Raw genomic sequence first — 15,035 nt, 5'->3', positions numbered from 1 at the left:
ATAAGCCATATATGCAGAAATACAGGCCAAAAAATCAAAACAATAAAGGTATTTTTTTTTCTTTTCTTCCACATTTTATATTTTGAAAAATTTTATGCAGATAAAGTTAAAAAACAAATAATTAAATATAAATATATACTTTGGGGGTAAAAAAAAGACATCTATGGATTAAGAGCCTATAGAAATTACTGAGTAAAAAGAATTATGTAATGCAGAAGGTGATACTAAATGATCAAATTGTCTGAACTATAAAGCCATATTTAAACTTATGGGAACATTTAAGTACAAAATCCATCATGACATGTGCAACTGAAATGACACAAGACAACAAGTGCTTACCTTTGATATCTAAAACCAGTTCTGGTTTCATCTTGCTATAGATTCGGCCATCAGGATGAATATGCCAATATTGTTTGTCGTCATTCTGCTGAAGTGACAGACCCAGCTTAGAGCCAGGAGTTATAAGATTTCCTACAATTGTCAAGCACAATTCTTCAACCATCTGTATAATTAAAAACACAAAACCTGAGTTAGTCAGCTTTGTTTCTAACATCTGTACCCAAGTTTTATCTCGTCACTGATGGAGGATATAGACAGGAGAGAACAGATCTGGTTTCTACTTTCTATCCCTAGGGGAAAAAAAAATCAGTCAGGTTTTACTTAGTCAGTGCTATTTATTTCCCCCCCTCTCTCCCCACCAAGTCTGTCTTCCTGCTGGCAACCTACAGGGGAACTCTTAGTTTCCATACAGGACTGGCAAAACTGATTCATGTGAGAAGGATGCTCAAGCTTGAGCAGAAGGATTTCTGAAAATGGGTTATCACACTAGATGGTAAAAAGATGCATTTTTTCCTGGTTTGATTTTCTTAAATGATATTTTTAATGTGACAAAAGGAACATTAGGTATTTATTTTCCTTCATCTATGAAGATAGGATGTTATGATCCTGATTGTATATTTGACCTGAAGCAGAAATAGTCAAATTAATCATATTGGATTGAAAGTATCTGAAGGTCTTTAGTTGGTTAAATACACACAAAATAAACTCTTCATTTGAATATCAATTGTTGTTGTTTATTATAATCAGGGATCCTGGTTTTGTCTGATTTAAAAAAAAAATCCCCAATTTTTGGTTAAAAAACCCCAAATCCACATTTTTCTGTGATTTAAAATGAAACATGGAAAAATGTAAATTTGGGGTTACTTTTCTCTTTCCCCAACTGAAAATTGGGGATTTTTTAAAATCAGACGTAACCAGGGTTCCTGGTTTTCATTAATTTATGCCATTCAGAAAAGGGGAGGTTCAATGTAAAAAAACTTAACTTGTGTTTCAATTAAATGGAGAAGTATGACATGGAAAAAAATATAATACAGTGCATTTTAATTTTAGACATAAAAGCATATAGCATGTGGGTTTAAGAAAAAAATGAAAGACAATTACAGTGAGAATATAGTGCTTCCAAGAGGCAAAAAATATTGTATATTCTTGCATACAACATATCCTTTTCCTCCCAAAAAGCAGCTGCTGGAAATTGCAGCATACATTTGTACAAGAAATATGGTAAGAATTCTCTGCCAGTTAGTGCAAAAGTTAAAGTAAAATCTGGACAAGACGCATATATAGCAGAACAATAAGCAGGCTGTACTCCTTGGCTGCTGCTACTCAGGCCCTTTCTAGATGTTACATGCGGTACACACAAAAAATCTGGTTAATTGTACAATCGATTTAAAGTGGCTACAAATTAATTATGGCACTTTAAAAAGGCCTAACCAGCTATAAAGTTATTATTGGAAAATGTGTAATAATTTTATAGCTGGTTTCTATACAGCTTTAATTTGCACATGTTGCCTCAGTTACTTAATACAAGGAAAGATGCTTTTTCTTCAATCCGTCTTCCAAACAAAAGACATATTATATTCTAAGGTGTTGTATGCAAGAAAATATGATACTGTAAAGACAACAGGCAGTGCTCTTGTGAATCTTTAAAAGGATTTTGAGTTGCATAATTATATGGACTGCTATACTGAGATAGATCATTCAAAGTTTATAAAAACAAGAGTTCCACTAAAACATTAACCTCACCCTGCACTTGATGAATCCATCCTGATAAACCCATGTTTGATCATCTGATTTATCTTCTGAAACCTGTATTCGGAGAAGATTCAAATTGTCTAGATTTCCATCAGTTGAAATGAACTGTCCAGTTTTCTTGTTTCGAAGTCTGAAGTATACACGTTTCTGTAAAAACAGCAGTATTAACCATAGCCTTTCATGCAGGAATACATCTTGTTCCTGGTTAACCTCAAAGCAACTGCTACTTACTGGGTACAGCTACATGAGATGTTTACTGCGGAGCTGCCTAATTAGCTCCGCAGCAAAGTCTCAGTGTCTACAACTGCAGCCATTAGGCCACAGGTCCCCTGCCAGCCAAATCTGCTCCAACTCAGCTAAACATGCTTTGGTCCCTGGTGCACATGTAAACACAGGTTCCAGGAGCAATAAATTTTGGCACAATATGTACCAAATTTTATTATATTGCATTAATGTGTACATGTAGAGGCATTCAGTATTCAGTGTAATACTTGGGACCTGTCCTCTGTCTCCCCCAAAAAGGCTCTGAATTTCCTATTAGGATATTTAAAAAACAAAAAGTCTGAGGAGACCCAAGGCTTAAGAAGTCTTCATTCTGTATCAGTGCTTTAAAATCTATAGTCCATAGGACGCAAACAAGTGGTTCTTATAAAAATTACACTCTTAACTCTTGTACAGATACTGTTATCAATCATGCACTAAGGGTGTCTTTGCAGGATCTAGTTTTACATACTTGTGTGGAATAGCTACTGTTATAAATTCACATCTTAATTTATTCTGGATTAATTTCTCTGCTTTGTGTTTGAGGCACAAGCAGACATTTATACGATAGGGAGCAAATGCATTCATTATAGATACCAAGCGCTTTGAAACTTGAATGATGTGAACTGCAAAAAGTTTTTCCCCCCCCCCAATAAAGCATCGCTTAATATAAACCTTCAGTATTAGAGTTTATGAGGATGGGCTAGGTATTAAAATATATGTAGTCATGATGCTTCAACCTCAAATGAGATGATCCTTACAAAAAAAGTCATGACGGTATTTTATACAGGATCACCAACTAATCAATTTACATATTTAAAAGTTTATAAAACAGACTAGAATTGTTTTTGCTTTCTTCAAGAAAACAGATTAAATGCTTCTGGTTGAAGTATCTAGGCAAAAATTAGCAGTTTCCCTGACCAATTTGGTTGAATTTGTGAGAACAGTTGAAGATGATGCAGATAGTCTGTGACCAGTGGGGAATTCAGAAGGTTGACTACTTGTTGAAGTAATTCAGTTAAAGTGATTTGCTCACAAGTAACTTTTATTTGGTTTCAAGTGTACATGGAAGACAGTTTTAGACTTTGGGAAACAGAACAGCAAAACCAAGGGGCACAGTTCACGGAAATATTATGAATGGTAACATAGACAAAATTTTCAAAATATGTTCCCTCCAGGTTCCCCATTTCTGTTTTGTGACCTGCAACAGGATTATAATGTTGCCTTTAATTCTGTACTGCAAGAACAAAGTCAACAACAATAAAAATACAGGAAGCACACAAAGGAGACCAGTGCCCTTCTCTCACCTGTAATAAAGGTCGTAGAGAGCCTATTTGGTGATATCCACTTAGTTTATACCAGTCTGGGATATCATTTGGGGATAGCAACATCTGACGTCCTCTGTAATTACTATGTTCATAGATTACCCATCTGAAAATACAAAATGCTTGTGACATATCAGATGTATTGATGGCTGCTTCTGAAAATATTAAGTGATATTTTAAAAGTTTTATCACACCAAAAGGGTGTGCTTATGTCAGCAGTGCTAATGAACATATTTATTTTCAACTGCTCTCCAAAGCAATAAAATCATCTCTGGATTTATAGCAGCCATGCCAGGAGTTGTAGGTTTGGGTTCACATTTCTAAATCTTGTCAAAAAAAAATAAATCCCACCCCAAATGAAACAAAGCATTATCTTAGCTTAAAAAGAGTATGAAGTACAATGATCTTATGAATGAACAGTGTCAGGATGTGCACAGACATGCACAAATAACTTGGTGTCTGCTTTTTTTCACCATCGTGCCAAATTTTGCCCTGTGTGCAATAATCCCAGGAGTTCTGACACACAGGGGTTCTCAGAATGCTTATTATTCTACATTACTGTGAAATGAGTCACTAAATATGGGGGTACCTAAATTTCCTAACTTCTTAGCCAATTATATATAACCAGGTATGAAATTTACTTTTTTTAAAATGAGCTACTCTTATTGGTGAAAACTCCTGCAGGAGGGAAGAAGGTGCAGCAGCGAAGGTTTTAATAAGCTTGCAATCTGATGAAGGCAGGGGTCAGCAATGGACCTGGCCACAAACACATGTGGTGCATGGGCAGGGAATTCTGATGGCACTGAACAACCAGAACACAGTGGTTTATTGTCCTAGAATAGGAAGTGCACAGAATTGAGGGTGTGCTTCTAGTGACTGAGTGGTAACCACATATTTGGCCAAGAAACAAATTGGCCTTTGGCTTCAGATTATTTCCTGTAATGGAAAATGAGAAGCAGCTTTTCAGTAATTATGCAATGCTTGCACTTTGGCTGGTTGAGGACCAATATTAATAAGTCACGATGGAAATATTTTCATACCTCGCCAAAGAAATTTAAAACTCTTCCTGACAGTCATTACAGAAATCAGAACACTAGCCAATTCTACTTGAAAGGCATACATGATTGAGACTTAAGTATTATGTTAATGTTACAGGATAGTACTGTACAACATTTGTTGGCTCTGCTCTCCATATATTGCATTGTTTTAACTCTACCATCATAGTAATTTTACAGAGACCAGCCTGAAGACAGGGAGCAGGAGTTCTGTTTGTTTAAATGATACTTAATGGTCCCGTAACACTATTTAGTTTTAAAAAATGTGTTGTTAAGTTTTACTTTTATAATATACAAAATAAAAAAAGCAAAAGCAAAATGAAAACTTTTCAACTGATCTGAATTTAAGTATGCAGGTTATAGATACAAAACCTCTGTACTTGAAATGCAGATAAATGCTAAAAATTCAAACTCCTTTGCAAAACAGAATTTCTATCCCCTGAGGACCTCTTCCTGTGAATTAATTTCAAATCTCTATTCAATGAGCAAACAAAAATATTCCCACTATTTTGTCCAGATGACAAATATGAGGCATGCTTGAAGACAGCTTGAGTTAAGCCATCCAATTCAGGGCAGTGCTGGACTCCTCTGGGGTATCAGTCTGCAATTTGAACTTTTTAAAAAACTATTTAAATGCAAATGTTATTCACAGAGTAAAAAAAAAATTAAAAACTTATTTATAGAATTAAGGTGGGTATTTTGGAGGAAGACTCAACAGAAGTATTCTAATTGTAATGTGTGATCTAAGGAGATTAAAGCTATATTAAAAGGAAAAATTTTCAGACTGCCTCAAGCCATTTATAATTGTTTGTATGCCAGCATGTATTAAATCAGAGAATCCTTTTTTAAAATATAGTTTAAGAGTTTAAGGTAAAACAACAAAAGAAAATATTTTCATAATAATAATTTCATAATAAAAAGTCCCACTAAACTGAATCAGAGTTTACCACTGAATCAGAGAAGTCTCACTAGTTTAGACTGAAGAATGACAATGATCCAAAGCTATCCTCTCTTCATTTGTAGTGACTAGGTAGTGGAGTAAATATGGGAGACTTTCTAAAGCAGCTTCCTATTGATTGAGATGAGAACAGAACTTCCCATGTAAATAATGCCCTGCATGAAATCAGTACACAACAAACTGTGGAATGGAACAATATAGTGAAACAATACTACTGTAGCAATTTGCAAGAAGACTTCCTTAAGGCACCAATCCTATATATTTACTTCTATGGGATGAAGGAGTCAATACCCACATCAGTTTTACACAAATTCAAGCTTCTTATCCTAGCCCAGAAGATACAGAGCACTTTCTTCTCCAGCGTTGTCATCTCATAGGAAGTAGCTTTTGAGCCTTCTCTTGGCAAATCAAGATTGAATTGTGAAGTAATATTTCAACCCAATGTCCCTTATTTTCATTTACACATGTATTTTTGTACTATTTAACATTTACTTAGTTTCCACAAAAGTAAATAGTAAGTTTAAACTTACATGCCACCAGAAACTTGAACTGAAGCTATTCGAGAATTGTATCCCAGGAACTGGAGATTTAAGATTTCTGTAGTAAATTCTATTTTCTTTCCTTGGAAATCTTCCTTTTCAAAAAGGGCTATGCATGGTTCAGAAAGCTCCTGAATTAAAAGAAGAGGTTTACTTAGTACTTTTAAATTACATGTGGAACTTGAGAGGTCATAGAGATCATCAAGCCACAAAAATTCTTTATTTTTAAATGTTTTTTCCCTTTTGGGACAGAATATCAGAAACTCCTCTTGCCATGGTTTCTCATTAACAGAATGTTGTTCATAACACCCATATATATATTTTTTTTGCATTGAATGGACAACTCTATCCTTATCACAGAAAACAAACCCATGGTTCTATGCATTTGGGCTGCATATAATATCTATCATAAGTATATTTTAAAACAAGTTTTAATTACAAATCAAACCCCTCTTGTATTGTTCAGTTAACTATCACTGGGGAATGTGCATCCTCAAAGCTGAATGGAAACTATTTTAAAAAGATTTTTTAGAGCCTAAGAAACATCACTATCTAGAACTCCTTGCTTTCCACTGTCATCTGAGTGGAGGAATGGAAAGGAACCATACCTCTTATTTTGAACAAAGTTATGGCCCACAAAAGGAAGCAAGTATTCATTAAGTAATCCTCAGGATAGTTTCTGGGGTCACATGCCTGATCAAATGCATGCCTTTAACATAAAACATCTAAGGCTCTAATCTTCCAGTCTGCTCTGTGGTAGTTGGATCCTTTGTTCTTATGAACTCCACTGAAACAACTTGGACGACTGGCATCCCCTCCCCACCCCCCACCCCTTTTTTTTTTTCTTAAAGAGAATGTTGGACAAAATGCATAAACAACATTTGGGGCAGAACACCATAATCACTGGGTTAGAGATACTCCCTCTCAAGTGAGTGCCTTCTTCACTGCGTGCAAGAGATCTGTTTACTGGCATGACTTCAGCTAGAGGGTTGAAGGTAGTCCACCTTCCCTGAGATGTATGTCTGAACCCGCTCAAGCTCAGAGGAGCCTAGAACACAGATCACTTTCTGGATGAGTGCTCTACACAGGACTACTGCATAAGGAAGTCATCTTTATTTCTTTCCTTCCCTCTCCTGTGGCTGCATCTTTGAATGAAAGGGCTATGGTTGCTGGTATTAAACTGGTTAATAAATCACCCTATAACCCAAAGCAGTACCTCTAAAATAATGTATTCTGAGCATGCACTGGAAAAAGGACGGGGAATGAAGCTATTTGACTTTGAACCACACCTTCCATCTCGGGTATTTTCGTGACTCAGTAACGTCATTACATAACACTCCCTTCAGCTAAAAGGGCAAGAGGGTCAGTTAGAAACTTTAAAACCTACAATTTCTTTATTTTATTACATTGTATAAAACTAGCACTTGTGTTAAAAAGAGCTTAGAAACATACACTTACATCTTGAGGTTTTACAGAGTTACTAATTAAATATGTATTTATTTGGCACTCAACAGAGTAGATCTGCAGTACAAGCAAGATCAAAAAGAGTCCTACTCTGAAGAGTTTACAGCATAACTTAAGACATGACACTGGGAGGAGGTGAGGAAATACAAAATTTGCTATCAATAATTAAGGTATTCAGAAGATGCTAGTGCACAGCATGATGCAGAAAAATAGCTTGGATAAACAAATGGTTCTGCAGTCTTCAGGCAGTGGTGTCCAAACTTTTCTCTCTGTATGCCAGACAGATGGTGCTCAGACCCTCTGAAGATTGCATGCAGATGGTGGGCCCAATCTGGCCATGCTGGGGGGAAGGGGACGTGACCTGGCCTTGAGACTGCCATGTGGGGTGGGAGAGGGGGCAAGGCGCAAGGCATGGCTTGGCCCTGAGCCTACTGCATGGGTCTTGGGAATTTGGTAGCAGGGGACAGTGGCAGTACTGATTGCCACTGCTCCCCTGCCATCAAATCTCCTAACCCATATGAAGTCCTGTGGGCTGGATGCCACATCTCTGAAGGTTGCATTTGACCTGTGGGCCTGAGGTTGAGCACCCTCATCTTAGGGAGACATTTTCAAAATATAAGCTCCAATGAATTAAAGAAAAAAAGGATATATGTGCTCCTAAACTCCTCAGGTGCTTTTGAATATCTCCCTTTGCTTTCTTGTGGTATCTAATTAGAAGTGGGTTTCTGGAGAAGGGATGTGAGGGAGGGAAGGGGAAGTAACCCATTGTATTAAGATCAGGTAATACCACAGAGATGTGGAGAATATCTGGGGGAGAAGCAGAAAAATACAGTACTGAGAATGAGTGGCATCAGTGCAAAAGTGGCTGAAAAACCTGAAAGGTAAAGCTGGCCAAAAAGCTGAAAGGTAAGTTCTGAAAAAGCAACCTCTGCAGAATTATGAAGGTAACCTTTACACAATTGCGTGCATTTCTGCCAGTAGCTCTTTACTTTCCATATGTTGGTTTGCTGTTACACAAATATAAAGAAATAGAACATAGGCTCTCTTGCTCAACTCATCTTCCCCTCAAGGAACCAACCTCTAAGACGACATAATTAACAACAGACAAAATACACAACATAGCATTGTACTTACTCCTGCTAGGCCTAACAAAACCTGTTACAGAACAAACCTGGGAAGTGCTTGTGAAATAGAACAAACAAATGTCTGTCATTTTAGCCAGTCTACTTTCCTTTACTATGGACAAGTTTTCAAAGAGGAAGTTTATCCTTCTACATAGGAATCAGGCATTCAAAACTCTTCTAATGCCATGAAGAAAAGAATACAATATACTAAATTATTCTGTTACTATTCATGTGCACATTTTTTTAAAAAAATGTTTAATAACATGCATTAGGAACATGACAAAAGTAGTAAAAAATGTAGGATACATTTGCAGAGGCTCTTTTCTGGGGTTTCTATTATGCATTAAAAATTAATACAGAGGCTAAAAAATGACAAATGTTTACTTTTTTCCTGCAATGGAAAAATTAAAGTGAGTGTGCACTATAAATGCCAAATTTGAAGAGGAGAGTTCAGTTTACTGTTGCTCTTTTGTAATTAGTAAAAACCTCCTGTAACCAAGTCACTGGATTTCTTTACTATATTTACTTAATATTTATATTAGCTTTAAAACACACTTGGCACGGTCCTGCAAATAATTTACTGTAGTAATTTTTTGTGGGATTCAGTCAGTTTATTGGTGACCCCTAGTACATAAAAGGCTCAAAATAAAAAGCCATTTAATTTCTCATTTGCTTGAAATAAACAAAAAATTAGACAGAATTCTATATTAAGTATATAAAATATTTTACTAATATACGAGTAATTTTTTAATGTAATATAGAACTCTGATTTTCAAATGCAAGGTTCAGTTTTGTTGCTTATTTAGAAGAATGGCTACAGGTGAGTGAATGAACAGGATTGACAATGACATTGACAAGAACACTTTATAACTAGTTTAATTTTTGTAAAGTTGAATTCCTTTTTAGGCACATGCTCCATGGACAGAAGCTGGGACACTTACTTATACTGTTCTACAACCACCTCAAACATTACTTGAAGGGACCACCTATAGTGAAAAGCAGCCACTGGTGATGCATAGGGGGTATGTCTGGGTGCACGTGCACCCGAGATTGGCTGTGCCCTTCCTGAGATTAGCCGCTGATGACTCTGTCAGCGGCATCTGCAGGCAGTTGCTGCCTGCCACCCCTCCACTGCTGGTGGCATCTGCAGGCAATCACTAATTGCCACCCCTGCCACCACTGTGGCTGCCTGTGGGTGGTCCCTGCTTGCAGCCACCACACCCCTGCCACTGATAACGCTGCCTGCCCAGCCTCAGGAGACACAAGGCGTTCATGAAAGCAGCAATTCACTCACTGCTAAAATCATTCTTGACTCTTTTATGCATACTGCTATCAAGTGTACCACCAGCGACAGTTAGCACTTGCTGGTTCTGTAGGATCGTGTCCTTCGCAAAATAGATTTGTTACCCACAGGTCACTGAACAGCAGAATATGTTCCTGTAGCACCTATGCCTCTCCGTCTTTTTACAATTGCAAAAATGAGACTTTAAGTATTATGAAAGTATCTCTGTGTACTTATCCAATCATACTTACAATGTTGATAACTTGTAGAGACTGAAGGTTTGTTTGGGGTGGACATCCCATTGCAGACAGTGTAGGATATACTCCTTCTTCTAATACATACTGGTTTCCAGAAAAATCTTCTCTATCATATGCTATCCAGCTACAAGAAGTGATGATTAAATTATAATTAACAATTCCATTAATAAGTAAACTTTTGCTAGCCCTTCTCAATTGTTTTTAGGTTGTAAATAGACTAACTTACAAACCATGCCAAGAAACAGGGCTATCCTCATAGAGAGTGGATTAAATGATGTTACAATGAATCATGAAACATTACTGTTTTTCTTCCACTCAACTCCACCTGGGTTTGTGAAACCATTTCTGACTTTTGAAAGTTGTTATACTATTTTTATTTTAAATGATCATTTGCCATTTTGGCGTTTTTTTATAATAATCATATAATTCTGTACTTACCTGCCAGCTAAAACCTTTGAAGATTTTGTAGCAAATGAAATGCCAGTGTGATTGGTGTTTCTCTCAACAATTTGGCAACTACCCTTGAATTCTGGTTCTGAAAATAACTGGACCTTTAATATTATAAAAACATAAACAGTTAAAAAAAAAAGAGCACTTTATAATGTTAATAATATACTCAGCAGTATAGCAACTCACACATTACCTCCAATGGATAGTTATAGTCAATTATTTTTAAAAATCCAGTATGCTTCAGTTTTGCAACATACTTTTAGGAATAATTTATTAACGCAAGTAACATTTAAAAATGACCATTCTGTGAGTTTATTATTTTTGGCAGTAAATCATTTGGTAACATACAAAAGAATTCAACAACTACTGGTAAACATAAATATCTACCACAGCAAATTTTTAAAATTTTCCTTGAAAGGCAGGAATAATCACAAGCTCAGGTCCATAAAACTCTTCTGTTCCTGTTATTTAATTACTTAATATAAGAAATACATTTTCTTTTCCTCACAAATAACAATGTATTTGAATTCTGAGAATATAAATGGAAGCATAATTTAACATACTGAGATTCTACAAGAATGGGTGTGGTACAAATTTCTAGATAAGGTGTACAGTACTTGCCCTGCTATAACTTAATTTGTGTCAACACTTAGAAGAATGTTTTTCTACTCTGTAAAATTTCACCCTAGGCTGAGAGCCACACACAGTCATTTAGTTAAATAGTGAGCCTATTAATTAATGCAGAAGGATAGTTTATCCATCAAACCCAATCATACAGAAGTCATCCACATCATAATAATGAATGCAAACCTGAGTCACACTTAAAGGATATACTCATTCAAGCATGTATAACAGAATCCATCCCTAGAACAAGTGTAATATCTGTTCTTTAGTTTAACATTTTAGATGCATTTAATATGCAGGTGTAGACAACAGGCATAGTTCTATTTTTTTAGTGCTCTGTTCCTTTTTTTGGATCTGGTCCTAAATTCTAACTGCACAGCTTTCTGCAGATATTTTCTTGAGCAGTAAACAACCTTAATAATTTTCCTCTGCCAAGAACTACACTTAACTAGCCAAGACTTTAAAAAAAAAAAACACCCAACAACCCCGCCTCAAATAAATACATAAACAAACAAATAAATAAAACCCTTTTAAAACATACTTACTTGCATTTAGGCTGAAATTAGAAAAGAAAGAAAAACCCACAATGTACTGCAATTTTATACACAGAGGGTTCGTCTATATGTGATGTTTACTGCAAAGCTAATTAGACAATTGGCTCTGCAGTAAACATCTCAGCATCTACATGTGTGGTCATATTAGACCACAGGAAACTAATAAATTCTGCAGCAGGTTAGTACTTGTAAATACAAGTACTATCCTATTGCAGTGTTTTTTTGTGTGCTGCAATGTACGTGTAGACTCTGACAGGGCTGGCTGGAGCACGAGGGTGTCTCGATGGGAGGGGAAGCGCCCTCATGTCCCAGCCAGTCCCTCTGCAGCATGCTAAGCCAGGTCGGAGCAGCTCCAAGCTGGCAGGCTGATCCCCCCACAGGCCTTCTGCCAGCAGAGGCTGTTCTGACCCTGCTCAACATGCTGCAGTCCTGGGCGCATATGTAAACGTACCTAGGACCAATAAACTCCAGCACGAGATGCAATAGAATGTATTGCTACGCATTAAATATACAGGTGTAGATGCACCCAGAACAACCCTAAAAAGTTGAGATACTTGAATTAAAGAGATGGGATGGGAGAGGGACACCCTTATTCCTCTGTTAATGTTAACTAGGAATTTAAACAGAGGCCAATGTAAAATATTACATCTCGTTGAACAGATGAGCTCTCTCTGCCGATTTAGTCATATCTCACTGCTTTAATGTTAAGCAGCAAGATTTTACTACTTTTTAAATTGACAGCGTGAGCCTGATTTTTTGTAGCTTAGGTATCATGAATAGAATTAACTGAAGGCTAGACCCAAGGATAGACTTCAGAATTGCAGCATTATGTACTGCAGTGCCTTTTAGATGTCTGGCCCCTGGAGTAAAAAGCCCACCCTGCATTAGGTAATAGGCTCTCTTATACAATTCATGAGGAGAGTTTGGGACTGCTTTGAACTTTGTTCTGAACTTAGACACCTAGTTATTTCTTTAAAAAAACAAATCAGAGTTATCCTCTTCTTTTAAAGCCCAGCAATCTAGGGTCAGGTATATTTGTCAAACAACTCACCTATTATGTGGAAGAGTCAATTAATTCCCTTCTCTGCCTGAAGGCAGTAAAACTGACATCTCCTGTCTCTCAGGAAAATGCCCTGACCAACACTACAGGCAAATCTGGGATTAAGGGTCCCCTCTACCCTGTCTACTGAGACTGTGCCATCAAACTAAAAATAAATGATTGGACATACCTTACCTATATACAAGATAGGCACCAGAATATTCAAGTTTCTCAAATCTGAGGCACTTCTGGATGTATGCAGAAGCACCTGGGGAACTTTAAAGAACTTCTGGGGTAAAAAAAAATGAGGTGCCATTGGAGGTTATGTGACTTCAAGGTTAGGCAGTAGCCAAAGCATGATTTTCAGAAGTGCAACTTTAGATTTAAGCACCTAAATTCTCTTTAGCCTCATTTTAGGTGTTTAAAAATGCCTACACATGTTTATATAAGAAGCAAGAATTCTTGTGAGTGATAGCTTTTATTGGACCAACTGCATGGTTGGTCCAAACAAAGGCAAACTTTCAGAATTCAGTACCCTCCTTCAGGCCTCATTTTTAGTCACTTGCAGCTATCTGACAATGATATTTTGATAGATCTGACATAATTTTTTCTATTTACCCATGTTACATGCATTGTGCATTTGTTTTATAAATTTAGAAGAGGTTCTTACCTTGAATTTCCCCATTTGGCTACTGGCAGCATCCTAAAACATTTGGAAAACAAACAAACAAAAAGATATTAGGAGTGCCAAATTAATACAAAGCACACAAGAGCTTACTATTTGAAGAACTTGTGTAAATCAGTTTGATTAGGAGATAAAGTTTTGGGAGAAAATTATATAAATAAGTTTCCTTACCACTACTATAGGCTGAACTGAAGATATTTTACAGTTCTTGCCCCCCCAGGCTTCAATGCTGGGATACAGTCCTTTATTAAGTATATACTGCTCTCCTGTAAAGTCAGGATTCTCATAGATGGCCCACCTGAAAAAAATAAGTTTTAAAAATACTGATGCATACAATAACAAATGGCTAAGTGCATCCATTTTCTAAACAATGAGGATAGTATTTACACTGATAAATAAAAACACATTAAAAGGAGCATTAGTATTACAAATACCCTGATGCCATTACAAAACACGTAAGCACAAAAACTGAGTGAGATTAAGAGGCTATGTATTTATTTTGTTAGGGCACAGAATCTGCTGTGTTAGGGAATAATGCTACCAACAGAAATAACTTATTACCTAAAGATTAAATGTTAAAACAAAGTCAAACACATTAACAGATTCTAAGATTTTAATGGCAGAAGTAACATTATGACCATTTAAATATGACCTCCTGAAATGGTATATTTTCACAAGTGGTTTCTGCATTAAGCCTACTACTTTTGGTCCAGGCAGACCATATCTTTTAGAAAAGCAGCTAATCCTGATTTAAAAACTTCAAGCATTAAATAATATATCCCGCCTACAGGTAGATTGTTTCAATTGTTAATTATCATTACTGTTAAAAATATGCACCTTATTTCTATTCTGAATTTGTCTAGATTTACTTCTTAGTATTAAATCCTGCTATCAATTAGACCAGGGATAGGCAACCTATGGTCCTAGGGCTGTATTTGGCTTGCAGGGCCAGTTATCTGGCCTTTTGGGGGGTTCTGGCCTGGGATTCTGCAGTGTTTCAGTGGCAGAAAGCTTCACCCAAGTGATGAGGAGATGCAGCAGTGGCAAGTGGTAGCTGTGGGTGTGGGAGGGAGAGGGTTGAATTGGAAGCAGTTTGCCCTCAGAGCTAGCTCCATTCAAAAGTCCCCCTCCCCACTGCTAAACTTTGCCTGCCCAAATTAGACTACTAGAATTAAGAACCTTCTGCTAGGACAAATCCTCTTTCCACAATGTAAGTATTTGTAGCTCATGAGCATAGATTCATAGATGCTAGGGTCGGAAGGGACCTCAATAGATCATCGAGTCCGACCCCCTGCATAAGCAGGAAAGAGTGCTGGGCCTACATTAC

At 36.8% G+C, this 15,035-nt stretch overlaps 2 protein-coding genes across 3 annotated transcripts in view; one reads left to right on the top strand and one right to left on the bottom strand.

Moving 5' to 3' along the window:
- Positions 1 to 15,035, bottom strand: part of AIM1 (absent in melanoma 1) — a 73,350-nt gene that overhangs the window by 7,969 nt on the left and 50,346 nt on the right. For both annotated transcript variants that reach the window (XM_019537830.1, XM_019537831.1), the window contains exons 14-21: positions 13,880 to 14,006; positions 13,694 to 13,726; positions 10,795 to 10,907; positions 10,351 to 10,480; positions 6,221 to 6,360; positions 3,660 to 3,783; positions 2,083 to 2,238; positions 340 to 502 (exon numbers count right to left, since the gene is read on the bottom strand). In XM_019537830.1, coding sequence (XP_019393375.1) covers positions 340 to 502; positions 2,083 to 2,238; positions 3,660 to 3,783; positions 6,221 to 6,360; positions 10,351 to 10,480; positions 10,795 to 10,907; positions 13,694 to 13,726; positions 13,880 to 14,006 — 986 coding nt within the window. The remainder of the gene's footprint in view (positions 1 to 339; positions 503 to 2,082; positions 2,239 to 3,659; positions 3,784 to 6,220; positions 6,361 to 10,350; positions 10,481 to 10,794; positions 10,908 to 13,693; positions 13,727 to 13,879; positions 14,007 to 15,035) is intronic.
- The window catches only part of RTN4IP1 (reticulon 4 interacting protein 1), a 94,334-nt gene that overhangs the window by 44,535 nt on the left and 34,764 nt on the right, over positions 1 to 15,035 (top strand). The window lies entirely within an intron of this gene.

This window comes from Crocodylus porosus, unplaced genomic scaffold, assembly GCF_001723895.1.
Source record: "Crocodylus porosus isolate Cpor-Errol unplaced genomic scaffold, CroPor_comp1, whole genome shotgun sequence".
In the NCBI taxonomy this organism is placed as follows: Eukaryota; Metazoa; Chordata; order Crocodylia; family Crocodylidae; genus Crocodylus; species Crocodylus porosus.
The sequence above is the reverse complement of the archived record's forward strand: the minus strand, read 5'-3'. Positions and strand labels throughout refer to the sequence as shown.